Here is an 18,403-nt window from a genome sequence, read left to right on the forward strand (position 1 = left end):
CCTGTCCTCACACAGCAGAGGAGCCCAGCTCAACCAGCCAGGCTTCCCCAGCCCTGTCCTCACACAGCAGAGGAGCCCAGCTCAACCAGCCAGGCTTCCCCAGCCCTGTCCTCACACAGCAGAGTAGCCCCCCTCAACCAGCCAGGCTTCCCCAGCCCTGTCCTCACACAGCAGAGTCCACCTCAACCAGCCAGGCTTCCCCAGCCCTGCCTGCTGCATACCTCCTCCCCAACCCACAGAACAGCCTCCCACTGACAGTGGCACCGACACAGACCAGCCACACCCCAGCTCCAACACCCACCAGCCCCCCCCCTCTGCCCCCCCCAGTCCAGAAGAAACACTGGCTGACATCGTCCTGTTAATGGACTCAAATGGGAAGTTTGTTCAGGAGAAGAAAATTTTCCCTAGACACAAAAGGAGAAAGGTGTGATGCCCAACAACGCAGAGTGCCATGGAGCTGCTTGATAAGGCCCATCTTGGGTCGCCAAGCCACATAATCATACATACCGGAAGCAACAACCTGCGTGCTCAGCAGGAGAGGGTGGCGACTTCACTACGGGGAGGGATTGAGAAGGCCTCCGCAATCTTCCCCAACTTAAGAATCATAGTGTCAACCCTTCTACAGAGGAGGGACTTCCACCCTGCCACAATCCAAAGAATAAATGCCAGCCTATCCCGGGACTGTGCCCTGCGACCCAATGTACACCTGGCCCACCATCCCACCCTCGATCTGGACTGTCTCTATGACCATGTTCACCTGTACAGGGAGACAGTCCCCATCCTTGCCAAGACTCAAGGACATCGCTTTAAACCGCAGCCCGACCTCTCCACCCAGGAAGAGTGGAGCAATCTCCACCCCTCAGAGATCACACCCCGGACCTGGACCCCCCCAGCACCATCAACCTCCATGCCCACCACAGCCAGCGCAGACCACCCCAGCTTCAGACCCACCGAGACAAGGCCTACCACCCCCCATCGCAGACCCACAGCCCAGCAGGCAGAGCTACGCACAGGCTGTGAGAGGAGCAACTGGCCCAGTGCCCACCAACCAAATGAGTGACACTAAACACATGCCGAGTCTACTATGGTCACATGTGATAGGCCGAGGGTCATGGATGCTCACATGTGATAGGCCGAGGGTCATGGTAAGAAGAGCACAAGAACTCCACCATCCTCACACTACATCCACCCAAGTGGCATGACACAAATGCTATCTTAATCCAATTTTAATAGTTATTGTTGGATTGTGAGCGTTTGTCTCATTTTGAAAGTAAAGAAAAAAAGTTATGAAGTCTTTTTACGTTGCATGTTGGAATATACAAGGATTGAAGTCCTCTGCTTTTGGGCTAAAGAGCAGAAACCCAGACTTCCTGAAAGAAATGGATGATGTTGATATTGTAGTACTACAGGAAACATGGTGCAGAGGTGATGTTTCCACTGGCTGTCCACTAGGTTATAGGGAGATAATCCTACCATCCACTAAATTAAAAGGAATCAAACAGGGCAGAGACTCAGGGGGAATGTTAATATGGTATAAATCTGAACTAATTAATTCAATCGAATTGATCAAAACAGGAGAATTCTTTATCTGGTTAAAAATCAACAAGGAGGCTATCTTAACAGATAAAAACGTCTTCCTCTGTGCCACATACATTCCCCCCTCAGAGTCACCCTACTTCAACGAAGAGAGTTTCTCCATTCTAGAGGGGGAGATTAGTCACTTTCAGGCCCAAGGCAACGTACTGGTCTGTGGAGACCTGAATGCTAGAACAGCAGAAGAACAAGACACTTAACAGTCATGGAGATAAACACCTACCAGGAAGCAACAACCTTTCCCTCCCCACAGAAACAACTATGACGAAGTGAAAAACAAAAATGGAGTACAGCTCGTGAAGCTCTGTCGAACACTGGGTATGTACATAGTCAATGGTAGGCTGAGAGGAGACTTTTGGTAGGTACACCTACAGCTCATCCCTTGGCAGCAGCACTGTAGACTACTTCCTCACCGACCTAAACCCAGAGTCTCTCAGAGCCTTCACAGTCAGCCCACTAACACCTCTCTCAGACCACAGTAAAATCACAGTGTATCTGAGAAGAGCAGAACCCAACCATGAAGCATCACGGCCCAATAAATTACATGGTACTAAACAAGCCTATAGATGGAGTGCAAACAGTACAGACATCTACCAAAAAGCAATTAGTAACCAAAATATACCATCTCTCCTGGACAACTTTTTAGCCTTAACAGCATCCTAAGGTGTAAATTTGGCCGTTAGGAACATAAACTTTATATTTGACAAATTAGCCTCCTTGGCTAATCTAAAGAAGCATAAAACAAACCAAAAATAACATAATGAAAAATGGTTTGATAAGGATTGCAAAAATCGAAGAAAGTCATTGAGAAATATATCTAATCAAAAACACAGAACCAGACAACAAATGTACACCTTCAATACGGGGAAACACTGAAGCAATACAAACGCACCCTAAGAACAAAAAAGGAACAGCACATTAGAAATCAGCTGGTTGGAATTGAGGAATCCATAGAATCAAACCACTTCTGGGAGAATTGGAATAAATTAAACAAACCTCATGAGGAATTGGCTATCCAAAATGGGGATATGTAGAGAAATCACTTTGCAAACCTCTACAGCAATATAACAAAGAGCCAAGAACAAAAAGATATACAAGAAAAATTACAAATCCTTGAATCAGCAGTCAAAGACTATCAGAATCCTGTGGATACCCCAATTACAGAAGACAAATTATTGGAAAAACTATGCACTCTCCAACCCAAAAAGCCTGTGGTGTTGATGGTATTTTAAAAGAAATGATCAAATATACAGACCACAAATTCAAATTGGCTATACTCAAACTCTTCAACATTATCCTCACTGCAGGTATTTTCCCCGATATTTGGAACCAGGGATTGATCACACCAATCTATAAATAGAGACAAATTTGACCCAAATAATTAGAGGAATTTGCGTTAACAGCAACTTGGGGAAAATTCTCTGCAGTATTATAAATAGCAGACTACATCATTTCCTTGACTAACACAATGTCCTGAGCAGAAGCCAGATTGGATTTCTAAAAAAATTATCGTACAACAGACCACATTTACACCCTCCAAACTAATTGACAAAGTAAACCTTAAAAGGCCAAATCTACTCGTTTTGTAGATTTCAAGAAAGCATTTGATTCAATTTGGCACAAAGGTCTTTTTAATAAACTAATAGAAAGTGGTATTGGAGGGAAAACATATGTTATTAAATCAATGTACACTAAAAACAAATGTGCGGTTAAAATTGGCAACAAGCAAACAGACTTCTTCTCTCAGGGACCCGGAGTGAAACAGGGCTGCCCAATAAGCCCAACACTATTTAACATCTACATTAATGAATTGGCAAAAACATTAGAAGAATCGGCAGCACCTGGTATCACCCGGTATCACCCTACACAACACTGAAATCAAGTGTCTGCTGTACGCAGATGACCTGGTGCTGCTGTCTCCCACTAAAGAGGGGTTACAGCAGCACCTAGATCGTCTTCACAGGTTCTGTCAGACCTGGGCTCTGACCGTTAACCTAAAAAAAACAAATATAATGATATACCAAAAAAGGTCCGGAAATCAGGATGACAAATATAAATTCTATTTGAACACAGTTCTATTAGAACACACCAAAAACTACACATATCTAGGACTAAATATCAGCAACCCCGGTAGCTTTCACATGGCTGTGAATGAGCTGAGACAAAGCAAGAACATTCTATGCCATTAAAAGGAACATTAAAATTGAAAATCCAATTAGAATCGGGCTAAAAATGTTCCAATCAGTTATAGAACCAATTGCTCTATATGGCAGTGAAGTATGGGGTCCACTCTCTAATAATGAATTTACCAAATGGGACAAACATCCAATTTAAATACTGCATGCAGAGTTTTGCAAGACTGTATTGCAAGTGCAAAGAAACTCCAAATAACACATGTAGAGCAGAATTGGGCCAATACCCCCTCCTCATTCGAATAGAAAACAAAGAGCCATCAAATTTTACAACCATCTAAAAACAAGTGACCCCACAACATTCCATCACACAGCCCTACAATGTCAAGAGAAGAGTCCCCTCAGCCAGCTGGTTCTGAGGCTCAGTTCACCAACCCAAACCAACCCCATAGAGCCTCAAGACAGCACTCAGAAAATCTGGCCCAACCAAATCATCATAAAACAAAAAGAAAAATGTATCACCTATTGGAAAGACACCACAAAAAATCTAAGAAAACTTCAATGCTATTTGTCTCTAAACAGACAGTACATGGTGGCAGACTATCTGACCATTGTGACTGGTAGAAAACTGAGGATAACCCTGACTAGGTACAGACTAAGTGAGAACAGTCTGGCTATAGAGCCCGGACCGGTCGTCACAGACAAACCTGGCTGCCCAGAGAGGACAGTCTGGCTGCCCAGAGAGGACAGTCTGGCTGCCCAGAGAGGACAGTCTGGCTGCCCAGAGAGGACAGTCTGGCTGCCCAGAGAGGACAGTCTGGCTGCCCAGAGAGGACAGTCTGGCTGCCCAGAGAGGACAGTCTGGCTGCCCAGAGAGGACAGTCTGGCTGCCCAGAGAGGACAGTCTGGCTGCCCAGAGAGGACAGTCTGGCTATAGAGACCGGTCGTCACAGACAAACCTGGCTGCCCAGAGAGGACAGGCTGTGCTCACTCTGCTCCAGAGGAGAGGTAGAGACAGAGCTGCATTTCCTATTACACTCTGACAAATACTCAGACCTAAGAATATTTCTTTCCCAAAATTATAATTAAATTAAAAGAATTTGAAACAAAAGATGAAGAAACAAAAATCCAATATTTATTGGATGAAAAGCCAAATATGTGTCCTCCTGCCACAACCTGAGGGACGGCCAGTGAAAAGTGCAATGTTATGTCAATAATATTTCCCATTTAGTTTTGTCTTTCATGTCATGTGTCTTCTCAGTCAGGTTGAGACTGGTCTACTACCAGGTCATGCGTCTTCTCAGTCAGGTTGAGACTGGTCTACTACCAGGTCATGTGTCTTCTCAGTCATGTTGACACTGGTCTACTACCAGGTCATGTGTCTTCTCAGTCATGTTGACACTGGTCTACTACCAGGTCATGTGTCTTCTCAGTCGTGTTGAGACTGGTCTACTACCAGGTCATGTGTCTTCTCAGTCATGTTGACACTGGTCTACTACCAGGTCATGTGTCTTCTCAGTCATGTTGAGACTGGTCTACTACCAGGTCATGTGTCTTCTCAGTCATGTTGACACTGGTCTACTACCAGGTCATGTGTCTTCTCAGTCATGTTGACACTGGTCTACTACCAGGTCATGTGTCTTCTCAGTCATGTTGACACTGGTCTACTACCAGGTCATGTGTCTTCTCAGTCATGTTGACACTGGTCTACTACCAGGTCATGTGTCTTCTCAGTCATGTTGACACTGGTCTACTACCAGGTCATGTGTCTTCTCAGTCATGTTGACACTGGTCTACTACCAGGTCATGTGTCTTCTCAGTCATGTTGACACTGGTCTACTACCAGGTCATGTGTCTTCTCAGTCAGGTTGAGACTGGTCTACTACCATTGCTTTAATGTATTGTTGTTCTCAGTATTGTTAATGGTAATCCCATGTCCAATACTACTATTATTGCCGTTGGTCCCACCATTTATTTATAATATGTATACTTTGACAATGTAAGTAATAATGAACTTGCCATGTCGAGAGAGAGAGACCCGTAGTATCATTGTTAAACAGGCTGTGCCTCATTCATCAGTTGGTTTGGCCTGTCCTTCAGAGAATACAATGACATACACCTCACACGTACACTACCGTTCACCTCACACGTACAGCTGTGTACGTTAAATCACCCCCAGTGTGTCATCTACTATATACACGTACCTGTGCCAGGATCTTGAGGCCAGCATTCCCTCCCAGCTTGGCATCGACGGTGAACTCAGTGGGTTTCCCCACAGCAAGACCACTGCTCTGTAGTCCTGGACCATACGCCTTCACCTGTACACAGCAAAGCGAGCGCATCAAACACAGGTTAGCAACTGGAGGGTTGCCGGTTCAAAACCCGGGTTAGACAGAGAAAATCTGGTGAGATGAGCCACTGAAGGGTTAACTACCCCTGGGGAGCTACACCGGGGCCCACCACATGTTGTTTCAACATTTAGAATATGAAGAGGACTTTATTATCTTAACACACACACACATACCAGTCCCCAAGTCCAGAACAGACTATGGGAGGCACACAGTACTACATAGAGTCATGACTACATGGAACTCTATTCCACATCAGGTAACTGATGCAGCAGGAGAATCAGATTTTAAAAACAGGTAAAAATACACCTTATGGAACAGTGGGGACTGTGAAGCAACACAAACATAGGCACAGACACACACAATAACATACGAACTATACACACACAGATTTAGTACTGTAGATATGTGTTAGTGGTGGAGTAGGGGCCTGAGGGAACACAGTGTGTTGTGAAATCTATGAATGTATTGTCATGTTTTTAAAATTGTACAAACTGCCTTCATTTTGTGGGACCCCAGGAAGAGTAGCTGCTGCCTTGTCAGGAACTAATAGGGATCCATAATAAACCCCAGGAAGAGTAGCTGCTGCCTTGGCAGGAACTAATGGGGATCCATAATAAACCCCAGGAAGAGTAGCTGCTGCCTTGGCAGGAACTAATGGGGATCCATAATAAACCCCAGGAAGAGTAGCTGCTGCCTTGGCAGGAACTAATGGGGATCCATAATAAACCCCAGGAAGAGTAGCTGCTGCCTTGGCAGGAACTAATGGGGATCCATAATAAACCCCAGGAAGAGTAGCTGCTGCCTTGGCAGGAACTAATGGGGATCCATAATAAACCCCAGGAAGAGTAGCTGCTGCCTTGGCAGGAACTAATGGGGATCCATAATAAACCCCAGGAAGAGTAGCTGCTGCCTTGGCAGGAACTAATGGGGATCCATAATAAACCTCAGGAAGAGAAGCTGCTGCCTTGGCAGGAACTAATGGGGATCCATAATAAACCCCAGGAAGAGTAGCTGCTGCCTTGGCAGGAACTAATGGGGATCCATAATAAACCCCAGGAAGCGTAGCTGCTGCCTTGGCAGGAACTAATGGGGATCCATAATAAACCCCAGGAAGAGTAGCTGCTGCCTTGGCAGGAACTAATGGGGATCCATAATAAACCCCAGGAAGCGTAGCTGCTGCCTTGGCAGGAACTAATGGGGATCCATAATAAACCCCAGGAAGAGTAGCTGCTGCCTTGGCAGGAACTAATGGGGATCCATAATAAACCCCAGGAAGAGTAGCTGCTGCCTTGGCAGGAACTAATGGGGATCCATAATAAACCCCAGGAAGAGTAGCTGCTGACTTGGCAGGAACTAATGGGGATCCATAATAAACCACAGGAAGAGTAGCTGCTGCCTTGGCAGGAACTAATGGGGATCCATAATAAACCCCAGGAAGAGTAGCTGCTGCCTTGGCAGGAACTAATGGGGATCCATAATAAACCCCAGGAAGAGTAGCTGCTGCCTTGGCAGGAACTAATGGGGATCCATAATAAACCCCAGGAAGAGTAGCTGCTGCCTTGGCAGGAACTAATGGGGATCCATAATAAACCCCAGGAAGAGTAGCTGCTGCCTTGGCAGGAACTAATGGGGATCCATAATAAACCCCAGGAAGAGTAGCTGCTGCCTTGGCAGGAACTAATGGGGATCCATAATAAACCCCAGGAAGAGTAGCTGCTGCCTTGGCAGGAACTAATGGGGATCCATAATAAACCCCAGGAAGAGTAGCTGCTGCTTTGGCAGGAACTAATGGGGATCCATAATAAGTACAAATACCTTATTAGTAGTCCTTGTTTAGAGCAGCAGTGATTTAACATACCTTATCAGGGTAATAGTCTTTGTTTAGAGCTGCAGTGATTTCAGCCATGAAGGGAGAGTGCTGGATGTCCTCGTTGTTACAGAGCACATGCACCGCGTACTCTCCTGCTTCCATTGGCCAGTACCGCACGTCACATGACCCGTCGCCCTTATCATCACACTCGATCTTCGCCTGGGACGGACCCTCCACCGAGAAACCTGGACACACACACACCTTCTGATGAGGACACGCAGGGTCTGTGGGGGGACGTGTTTACCTATTCTAGTGGGGACCAGAAGTTCCCACAAGAATAGCAAACTTACAAAAATTTGACCAACTGGGGACATTTTGTTAGTCCCCATAAGGTCAAATCCTATTTCTAGGGGGTTTAGGGTTAAGGTTAGAATTACGTTAACGGTTAGGAGCTAGAGGTCGATCGATTAATCAGGGCCAAGTTCAAGTTTTCATAACAATCGGTAATTGGCATTTTTGGACACCAATTACATTGCATTCCGCGAGGAAACTGAGTGGCAGGCTGACCACCTGTTACGCGAGTGCAGCAAGGAGCCAAGGTAAGTTGCTAGCTAGCATTAAACGTATCTTATAAAAAACAATCAATCTTAATATAATCACTAGTTAACTACACATGGTTGATGATACTAGGTTAACTAGCTTGTCCTGCGTTGCATATAATCAATGCGGTGCCTGTTAATTTATCATCAAATCACAGCCTACTTCGCCAAACGGGTGATGATTCAACAAAAGCACAATCGTTGCAGAATGTACCTAACCATAAACATCAATGCCTTTCTTAAAATCAATACACAAAAGTATATATTTTTTTTAAACCTGCATATTTAGTAAAGAAATTCATGTTAGCAGGCAATATTAACTAGGGAAATGGTGTCACTTCCTGCATTCATTGCACGCAGAGTCAGGGTATATGCAATAGTTTGGGCCGCCTGGCTGGTTGCGAATTAATTTGCCAGAATTGTACATAATTATGACATAACGTCGAAGGTTGTGCAATGTAACAGCTATATTTAGACTGATGGATGCCACCCGTTAGATAAAATACGGAACGGTTCCAGATTTCACTGAAAGAATAAACGTTTTGTTTTCGAAATGATAGTTTCCGGATTTGACTATTTTAATGACCAAAGGCTCGTATTTCTGTGTGTTATTATATTATAACTAAGTCTATGATTTGATAGAGCAGTCTGAGCGGTGGTAGGCAGCAGGTTTTTGGGTTAGGGTAAGAGTAGGGGTTAGGGAAAATAGGATTTTGAATGGGACTGAATTGTGTGTCCCCACAAAGTTAGCCGTACAACACTGTGTGTGTGTGTGTGTGTGTGTACTCACCCAGTGTTCCCACATTCTCTCCAACAGCTTCGACCACGAAGTCGGCAGATTTACCCACAATGCCGCTCTCCAGGCCGGGCCCCCATGCTCGCACCTTCTGTGGCCCCGCCTCCAAACCAATCTTCACCTCCAACGGGCTGCAAGAGGAAGTGACATGTGACAGCGTTACACCAGGCTCTCTAATCATGACTATAGATTGTTGTTGACACAAATGACATGTTGCAAAGAGGATCACAGTTATTTACCAGAGTCTACCTGTAATGACTGTGTTGAATGCACTAACTATATGTCACTCTGGTTAACAATGTAAATGTACCTGCGGGGGATGTGTTGTCCTCCCCAGGTGATGGTTATACTGTATGTTCCGGGGGTGGAGGGGTAGTACTCAAACCCAAACACTCCGTCTCCTAGATCCTTCCTCTTACAGGGCTCCTCCAGACCCTCTGCACACACACAGGGTCAGTTTGGTCATAAAGAAACAGAGTAGCAATTGGTTTATGTAGTTTCTAGAAGAGTGGATACTGGGTAGTGTAGTCTATAAATCAGAGGCTGCTAGGGGGGGGGGTGTAGTCTATAAAATCAGAGAGGCTGCTGGGGGGGGGGGTGTAGTCTTAAAATCAGAGGCTGCTGGGGGTCACATCTTTGGTCAAGTTTGTGTGGGTCAAATAAACCCCCCTAATGATTGGTTGACGATAAAGCCTCCCACCATGCACTTGATGGCTGGAGGATACAGTTGGTGAAGAGCAACTGCAGAAACGTGCAGTGAAAACTTGATGACCTTTGGTTTTTGTAAAGTTCATGCAGTGGACATGTAGAGGCTAGTTGGACCATTTTTATCCCCCATAAAGCAACACTTTGAAAGGCAGTGACCAACGATGGTCACCGACTAGAGAAGATTGATCCGCCCATTGAGCCACATAGTGTGTGTGTGTTAGAGATTACATATACACAGTAGCAGTCAAAATTTAACACCTCATTCCAGGGTTTTTCTTAATTTTTACTATTTTCTACGTTATAGAATAATAGTTAAGACATGAAAAGAAAACTATGAAACACCACATTTGGAATCATGTAGTATCCAAAAAAAAAGTTAAACTAAAATATATGTTAAGTTTTCAGATTCTTCAAAGTACCCTCCCTTTGCCTTGATGACAGCTTTGCATTCTCTCAACCAGCATCATGAGGTAGTCACCTGGAATGCATTTCAATTAACAGGTGGTCTTGGTGAATGTGGAATTTCTTTCCTTCTTAATGCATTTGAGCCAATGTTGTGTTGTGACAAGGTAGGGGTGGTATACAGAAGATAGCCCTATTTGGTAAAAGGCCAAGTCCATATTATGGCAAGAACAGCTCAAATAAGCAAAGGGAAACGACAGTCCATCATTACTTTAAGACATGAAGGTCAGTCAATACAGAACATTTCAAGAACTTTGAATGTTTCTTCAAGTGCAGTCGCAAAAACCATGAAGAGCTATGATGAAACTGGCTCTCATGAGGACTGCCACAGACCCAGAGTTACCTCTGCTGCAGAGGATAAGTTCATTAGAGTTAACTGCACCTCAAATTGCAGCCCAAATAAATGCGTCAGAGTTCAAGTAACAGACAACAACAGCAACTGTTCAGAGGAGACTGCATGAATCAAGCCTTCATGGTTGAATTGCTGCAAAGAAACCACCACTAAAGGACACCAATAAGAAGCGAATTGCTTGGGCCAAGAAACACGAGTAATGGACATTAGACCGGTGGAAATCTGCCATTTGGGCTGATGAGTCCAAATTGGAGATTTGGCTCCAACCGCCGTGTCTTTGTGAGATGCAGAGTAGCTGAATGAATGATCTCTGCATGTGTCGTTCCCACCGTGAAACATGGAGGAAGTAGTATGATTTATTTAGAATTCAAGGCTCACTTAACCAGCATGGCTACCACAGCATTCTGCAGTGATACGCCATCCCATCTGGTTTGCGCTTAGTGGGACTATCATTTTTAACAGGACAATGACCCAAAACACACCTCAGGCTGTGTAAGGGCTATTTGACCAAGAAGGAGAGTGATGGAGTGCTGCATCAGATGACCTGGCCTCCACAATCTCCCGACCTCAACCCAATTGAGATGGTTTGGGATGAGACGGACCACAGTGAAGGAAAAGCAGCCAACAAGTGCTCAGCATATGTGGGAACTCCTTCAAGACTGTTGGAAAAACATTCCTCATGAAGCTGGTTGAGAGAATGCCAAGAGTGTGCACAGCTGTCATCAAGGCAAAGGGTGGCTACTTTGAATAATCTCAAATATAAAATATATTTACATTTGTTTAACACTTTTTTGGTTACTACACGATTCCATGTGTGTTACTTTGTGGTTTTGATGTGGTCACTATTATTCTACAATGTAGAAAATAATAAAAAATAAAGAAAAACCCTGGAATGAGTAGGCGTGTCCAAACTTTTGACTGGTTCTGTGTGTCTTGTGTATATAAATTCAGCAAAAAAAGAAACGTGCCTTTTTCAGGATCCCGTCTTTCAAAGGTATTTCGTAAACATCTAAATAACTTCCCAGATCTTCATTGTAAAGGGTTAAAACACTGTTTCCCATGCTTGTTCAATGAACCATAAACAATTAATGAACATGCACCTGTGGAACGATCGTTAAGACACTAACAGCTTACAGACGGTAGGCAATTAAGGTCACAGTTATGAAAACTTAGGACACTAAAGAGGCCTTTCTACTGACTCTGAAAAACACCAAAAGAACAAAATGCCCAGGGTCCCTGTGTGAACGTGCCTTAGGCATGCTGCAAGGAGGCACAAGGACTGCAGATGTGGCCAGGACAATATATTGCAAAGTCCGTACTGTGAGACGTACTGTGAGAAGACAGCACTACAGGACAGACAGATCGTCCTCGCAGTGGCAGACCACATGTAACAACACAGGATCGGTACATCCGAACATCACACCTGCGGGACAGGATGGCAACAACTGCTCGAGTTACACCAGGAACGCACAATCCCTCAATCAGTGCTCAGAATGTCCGCAATAGGCTGAGAGAGGCTGGACTGAGGGCTTGTAGGCCTGTTGTAAGGCAGGTCCTCACCAGACATCACCGGCAACAACGTCACCTATGGGCACAAACCCACTGTCGCTGGACCAGACAGGACTGGCAAAAAGTGCTCTTCACTGACGGGTCGCGGTTTTGTCTCACCAGGGGTGATGATCGGATTCGCGTTTATCGTCGAAGGAATGAGCGTTACACCGAGGCCTGTACTCTGGAGCGGGATCGATTTGGAGGTGGAGTGTCCGTCATGGTCTGGGGCGGTGTGTCACAGCATCATCGGCCTGTGCTTGTTGTCATTGCAGGCAATCTCAACGCTGTGCGTTACAGGGAAGACATCCTCCTCCCTCATGTGGTACCCTTCCTGCAGGCTCATCCTGACATGACCCTCCAGCATGACAATGCCACCAGCCATACTGCTGGTTCTGTGCGTGATTTTCTGCAAGGAATGTTAGTGTTCTGCCATGGCCAGCAAAGAGCCCGGATCTCAATCCCATTGAGCACGTCTGGGACCTGTTAGATCGGAGGGCTTGGGCTTGGGCTTGGGCCACCCCCCATCCAGAAATGTCCGGGAACTTGCAGGTGCCTTGGTGGAAGAGTGGGGTAACATCTCACAGCAAGAACTGGCAAATCTGGTGCAGTCCATGAGGAGGAGATGCACTGCAGTACTTAACGCAGCTGGTGGCCACACCAGATACTGACTGTTACTTTTGATTTCGACCCCCCCTTTGATCAGGGACACATTATTCCATTTCTGTTAGTCACGTGTCTGTGTAACTTGTTCAGTTTATGTCTCAGTTGTTGAATCTTATGTTCATACAAATATTTACATGTTCATTGTTGTGAAAATAAACAGTTGACAGTGAAAGGACGTTTCTTTTTTTGATGAGAATATATATATTATTAATAGAGGCTTGTTTGCATAATTTATGAAACAGAGGCTGCTGGGTAGTTGACTCACTGGGGCCCTTGATGGTGACTTTGAGTTCTCCAGTCCCAGCTCCTTTGGTGAAGACTCTGAAGTCAGCTGTCTCCTTCACCCGGAGGCCTTTAGGCTGCAGACCACGGCCCTTAGCCCGAACCAGGCTGGGGTTACAAGCTGGGGGGAGGAGGGTTAGAGTTGAACACAATCTATAGTTTGAATGGATGACATTAACCCCCAGGGGAACTGCTAAATAAGGACCTGCTGAGTCACATGCACGTGTGTGTGTGTGTGTGTGTGTGTAGACACCGGGTCAGTCTGGGTTTGGAGGTTTAGAGGGAGATGACACACCAGTCTATGAAAAAGGATGAGTCACAAGGAATAGTACGACACACACCGAGTCTAGCACCCGAGACAGATCCCAGGAAGTGACAGGACAGTAGAAGGAAGAAGCTGCTCCAGAGAGAGAAGAGATCCCAGGAAATGACAGGACAGTAGAAGGAAGAAGCTGCTCCAGAGAGAGAAGAGATACCAGCTCCTTCCATCCTTCCATGGAGAGAGAGAACAAAGCAGTTAGAATATATAAAAGATAAGTGACTCAAACAGAACAGCACAGCAGAAACTGAACAAATAGAACCAGAATAACAGAACAGCAGAAACTGAACAGCACAAATAGAACCAGAATAACAGAACCAGACAAAGAAAAGTCAGACACTCCGCCTCATCTCCCTCGGTCTGTCTCACCCTCTCCTATGTTAACAGTGAAGGGGCTCTTGCTGATCTGTCCTCCAGCGAAGGTAACGTAGATGGTGTGGGTCCCCTCCAGGGTGGGTTTGTAGGTGCAGCGGTACGAACTGTTGCCCTTATCCTCTATCTGACACACCACCACGTCCTTCTTACCCGCTGGGTCCATGATCACCACCTCCACCTCTCCCACACCAGCACCTGGAGACAGGGGCAGCTTTAGCATCATACCAATAGACTGCGTCCTCCGTAATTATTGGGACTGTGAAGCACTCTTTTTGGCCCAATACGCCAAAAGTTTAACAATGGGGTTAAAATGCAGACTGTCAGCTTTCATTTGAGGTATTGTCATACATATCGGGTGAACCGTTTAGAAATTACAGCACTTCTCGTACATAGTCCTCCATTTTAGGGGAGCAAAAGTATTGAGACAAATCCACTTGTATGTGTATTGAAGTAGTAATGTATTGTCTCATTTAATTTTATTATTTAACGAGGCAAGTCAGTTAAGAACAAATTCTTATTTTCAATGACGGCCTAGGAACAGTGGGTTAACTGCCTTGTTCAGGGGCAGAACGACAGATTTGTACCTTGTCAGCTCGGGGATTCGATCTAGCAACCTTTCGGTTACTAGTCCAATGCTCTAACCACTAGACTACCTATATTTTGGAGTCACATGTATTGTAAATTAGAATATGTTTCTAAACACTTCTACATGAATGTGGATGCTACCAACATTATGGATAATCCTGAATGAATCGTGAATAATGAGGAGTGAGAAAGTTACACACAAATATCATACCCCCAAGACATGCTAACCTCTCACCATTACAATAACAGGGGAGGTTAGCATTTTATATCATACCCCCAAGACATGCTAACCTCTCACCATTACAATAACAGGGGAGGTTAGCATTTTATATCATACCCCCAAGACATGCTAACCTCTCACCATTACAATAACAGGGGAGGTTAGCATTTTATATCATACCCCCAAGACATGCTAACCTCTCACCATTACAATAACAGGGGAGGTTAGCATTTTATATCATACCCCCAAGACATGCTAACCTCTCACCATTACAATAACAGGGGAGGTTAGCATTTTATATCATACCCCCTAAACATGCTAACCTCTCACCATTACAATAACAGGGGAGGTTAGCATTTTATATCATACTCCCAAGATATGCTAACCTCTCACTATTACAATAACAGGGGAGGTTAGCATTTTATATCATACTCCCAAGACATGCTAAACTCTCACCATTACAATAACAGGGGAGGTTAGCATTTTATATCATACCCCCGAGACATGCTAACCTCTCACCATTACAATAACAGGGGAGGTTAGCATTTTATATCATACCCCCAAGACATGCTAACCTCTCACCATTACAATAACAGGGGAGGTTAGCATTTTATATCATACCCCCGAGACATGCTAACCTCTCACCATTACAATAACAGGGGAGGTTAGCATTTTATATCATACCCCCAAGACATGCTAACCTCTCACCATTACAATAACAGGGGAGGTTAGCATTTTATATCATACCCCCACGACATGCTAACCTCTCACCATTACAATAACAGGGGAGGTTAGCATTTTATATCATACCCCCAAGACATGCTAACCTCTCACCATTACAATAACAGGGGAGGTTAGCATTTTATATCATACCCCCAAGACATGCTAACCTCTCACCATTACAATAACAGGGGAGGTTAGCATTTCATATCATACCCCCAAGACATGCTAACCTCTCACCATTACAATAACAGGGGAGGTTAGCATTTTATATCATACCCCCAAGACATGCTAACCTCTGACCATTACAATGACAGGGGAGGTTAGTATTTTATATCATACCCCCAAGACATGCTAACCTCTCACTATTACAATAACAGGGGAGGTTAGTATTTTATATCATACCCCCAAGACATGCTAACCTCTCACCATTACAATAACAGGGGAGGTTAGCATTTTGGGAGGGGTATTTGTGCGTCTATAACTTTCTCTCATAATTGATCATTCAAGATTATCATGGTATCATCCACATAAATGTAGAAGTGTTTAGAAAACATATATTCTTATTTACAATAAAAGTGACAATACATTATTTACCATTCATTTGTATTGGGCAAAAAATGGTCTGAACCAAAACAAAAATACAGTCGTCCTTCCTAATGGAGTGTCCTGATAGGACAGAAACTGCTCAGGGATGTCAGCAAGAGACCAATGGTGATTTCAAAATGTCTGTGGAGAGAACAGTGTGTACCTGCGGTGTAGACGTCAAAGCATGTGGTCTTATTGGCAATGTTCCCGGCAGGTTCTAGTCCAGGTCCCTGAGCTGTAGCTTTGCTGCTGTCTCCCTGGGCCATCCCCACATCCACCTCATACGGAGACTTATTGATGTGCAGCCCCGCAAACAGCACCGTCACCTAGTAAAACACAGTTACCAAACACCATCACCTAGTAAAACACAGTTACCAAACAGCACCGTCACCTAGTAAAACACAGTTACCAAACAGCACCGTCACCTAGTATAACACAGTTACCAAACAGCACCGTCACCTAGTAAAACACAGTTACCAAACAGCACCGTCACCTGGTATAACACAGTTACCAAACAGCACCGTCACCTGGTATAACACAGTTACCAAACAGCACCGTCACCTGGTATAACACAGTTACCAAACAGCACCGTCACCTGGTATAACACAGTTACCAAACAGCACCGTCACCTGGTATAACACAGTTACCAAACAGCACCGTCACCTGGTATAACACAGTTACCAAACAGCACCGTCACCTGGTATAACACAGTTACCAAACAGCACCGTCACCTGGTATAACACAGTTACCAAACAGCACCGTCACCTGGTATAACAGTTACCAAACAGCACCGTCACCTGGTATAACACAGTTACCAAACAGCACCGTCACCTGGTATAACACAGTTACCAAACAGCACCGTCACCTGGTATAACACAGTTACCAACAGCACCGTCACCTGGTATAACACAGTTACCAAACAGCACCGTCACCTGGTATAACACAGTTACCAAACAGCACCGTCACCTGGTATAACACAGTTACCAAACAGCACCGTCACCTGGTATAACACAGTTACCAAACAGCACCGTCACCTGGTATAACACAGTTACCAAACAGCACCGTCACCTGGTATAACACAGTTACCAAACAGCACCGTCACCTGGTATAACACAGTTACCAAACAGCACCGTCACCTAGTAAAACACAGTTACCAAACAGCACCGTCACCTGGTATAACACAGTTACCAAACAGCACCGTCACCTGGTATAACACAGTTACCAAACAGCACCGTCACCTAGTATAACACAGTTACCAAACAGCACCGTCACCTAGTATAACACAGTTACCAAACAGCACCGTCACCTGGTATAACACAGTTACCAAACAGCACCGTCACCTGGTATAACACAGTTACCAAACAGCACCGTCACCTGGTATAACACAGTTACCAAACAGCACCGTCACCTGGTATAACACAGTTACCAAACAGCACCGTCACCTGGTAACACAGTTACCAAACAGCACCGTCACCTGGTAACACAGTTACCAAACAGCACCGTCACCTGGTAACACAGTTACCAAACAGCACCGTCACCTGGTAACACAGTTACCAAACAGCACCGTCACCTGGTAACACAGTTACCAAACAGCACCGTCACCTGGTAACACAGTTACCAAACAGCACCGTCACCTGGTATAACACAGTTACCAAACAGCACCGTCACCTGGTATAACACAGTTACCAAACAGCACCGTCACCTGGTATAACACAGTTACCAAACAGCACCGTCACCTGGTAACACAGTTACCAAACAGCACCATCACCTAGTATAACACAGTTACCAAGCAGCACCGTCACCTAGTATAACAGTTACCAAGCAGCACCGTCACCTGGGATTAAGTTAATTTAGGGTAGAAATGAAGACTGAAGGTTAGGCTTACCTTGTGCATCCCAGTGACTTTGGGAATGTAGAAGACGGAGTAGGTACGATTCTTATCGTTGTTGGCTGTCACCTTGGCCTGACGGGGAGGATAGAGAGAGACACTCGCTAATTATCAAAATACAGAAAAGAGACATTCAATTTCACAGCCACCTAAAAGTAAGCAATTCCCAAACCTTCCATGAAAGCCATCACCTGGCTCTCAAGAGAAAACAGGCTATGTGCACACTGCCTACAAAATGAGGTGGAAACTGAGCTGCACTTCCTAACCTCTTGCCAAATGTATGACCGTAGAGAGACATATTTCCCTTAGATTACATAGAAAGAATTCAAAAATAAATCCAATTTTGATAAACTCTACAGTGTGCCATCACAGCAGCAAGATTTGTAAATGTAAATATATGTTTCCCATG

The 18,403-nt window shown here is 44.9% G+C and overlaps 1 protein-coding gene across 2 annotated transcripts in view; it reads right to left on the reverse strand.

Moving 5' to 3' along the window:
* Positions 1 to 18,403, reverse strand: part of flna (filamin A, alpha (actin binding protein 280)) — a 94,161-nt gene that overhangs the window by 45,177 nt on the left and 30,581 nt on the right. For both annotated transcript variants that reach the window (XM_038983690.1, XM_038983691.1), the window contains exons 7-14: positions 17,992 to 18,069; positions 16,270 to 16,432; positions 13,988 to 14,188; positions 13,283 to 13,420; positions 9,592 to 9,718; positions 9,276 to 9,412; positions 7,935 to 8,131; positions 5,930 to 6,043 (exon numbers count right to left, since the gene is read on the reverse strand). In XM_038983690.1, the coding sequence (XP_038839618.1) occupies positions 5,930 to 6,043; positions 7,935 to 8,131; positions 9,276 to 9,412; positions 9,592 to 9,718; positions 13,283 to 13,420; positions 13,988 to 14,188; positions 16,270 to 16,432; positions 17,992 to 18,069 (1,155 nt within the window). The remainder of the gene's footprint in view (positions 1 to 5,929; positions 6,044 to 7,934; positions 8,132 to 9,275; positions 9,413 to 9,591; positions 9,719 to 13,282; positions 13,421 to 13,987; positions 14,189 to 16,269; positions 16,433 to 17,991; positions 18,070 to 18,403) is intronic.

This window comes from Salvelinus namaycush, unplaced genomic scaffold (genome assembly GCF_016432855.1).
Source record: "Salvelinus namaycush isolate Seneca unplaced genomic scaffold, SaNama_1.0 Scaffold182, whole genome shotgun sequence".
Taxonomy (NCBI): Eukaryota; Metazoa; Chordata; class Actinopteri; order Salmoniformes; family Salmonidae; genus Salvelinus; species Salvelinus namaycush.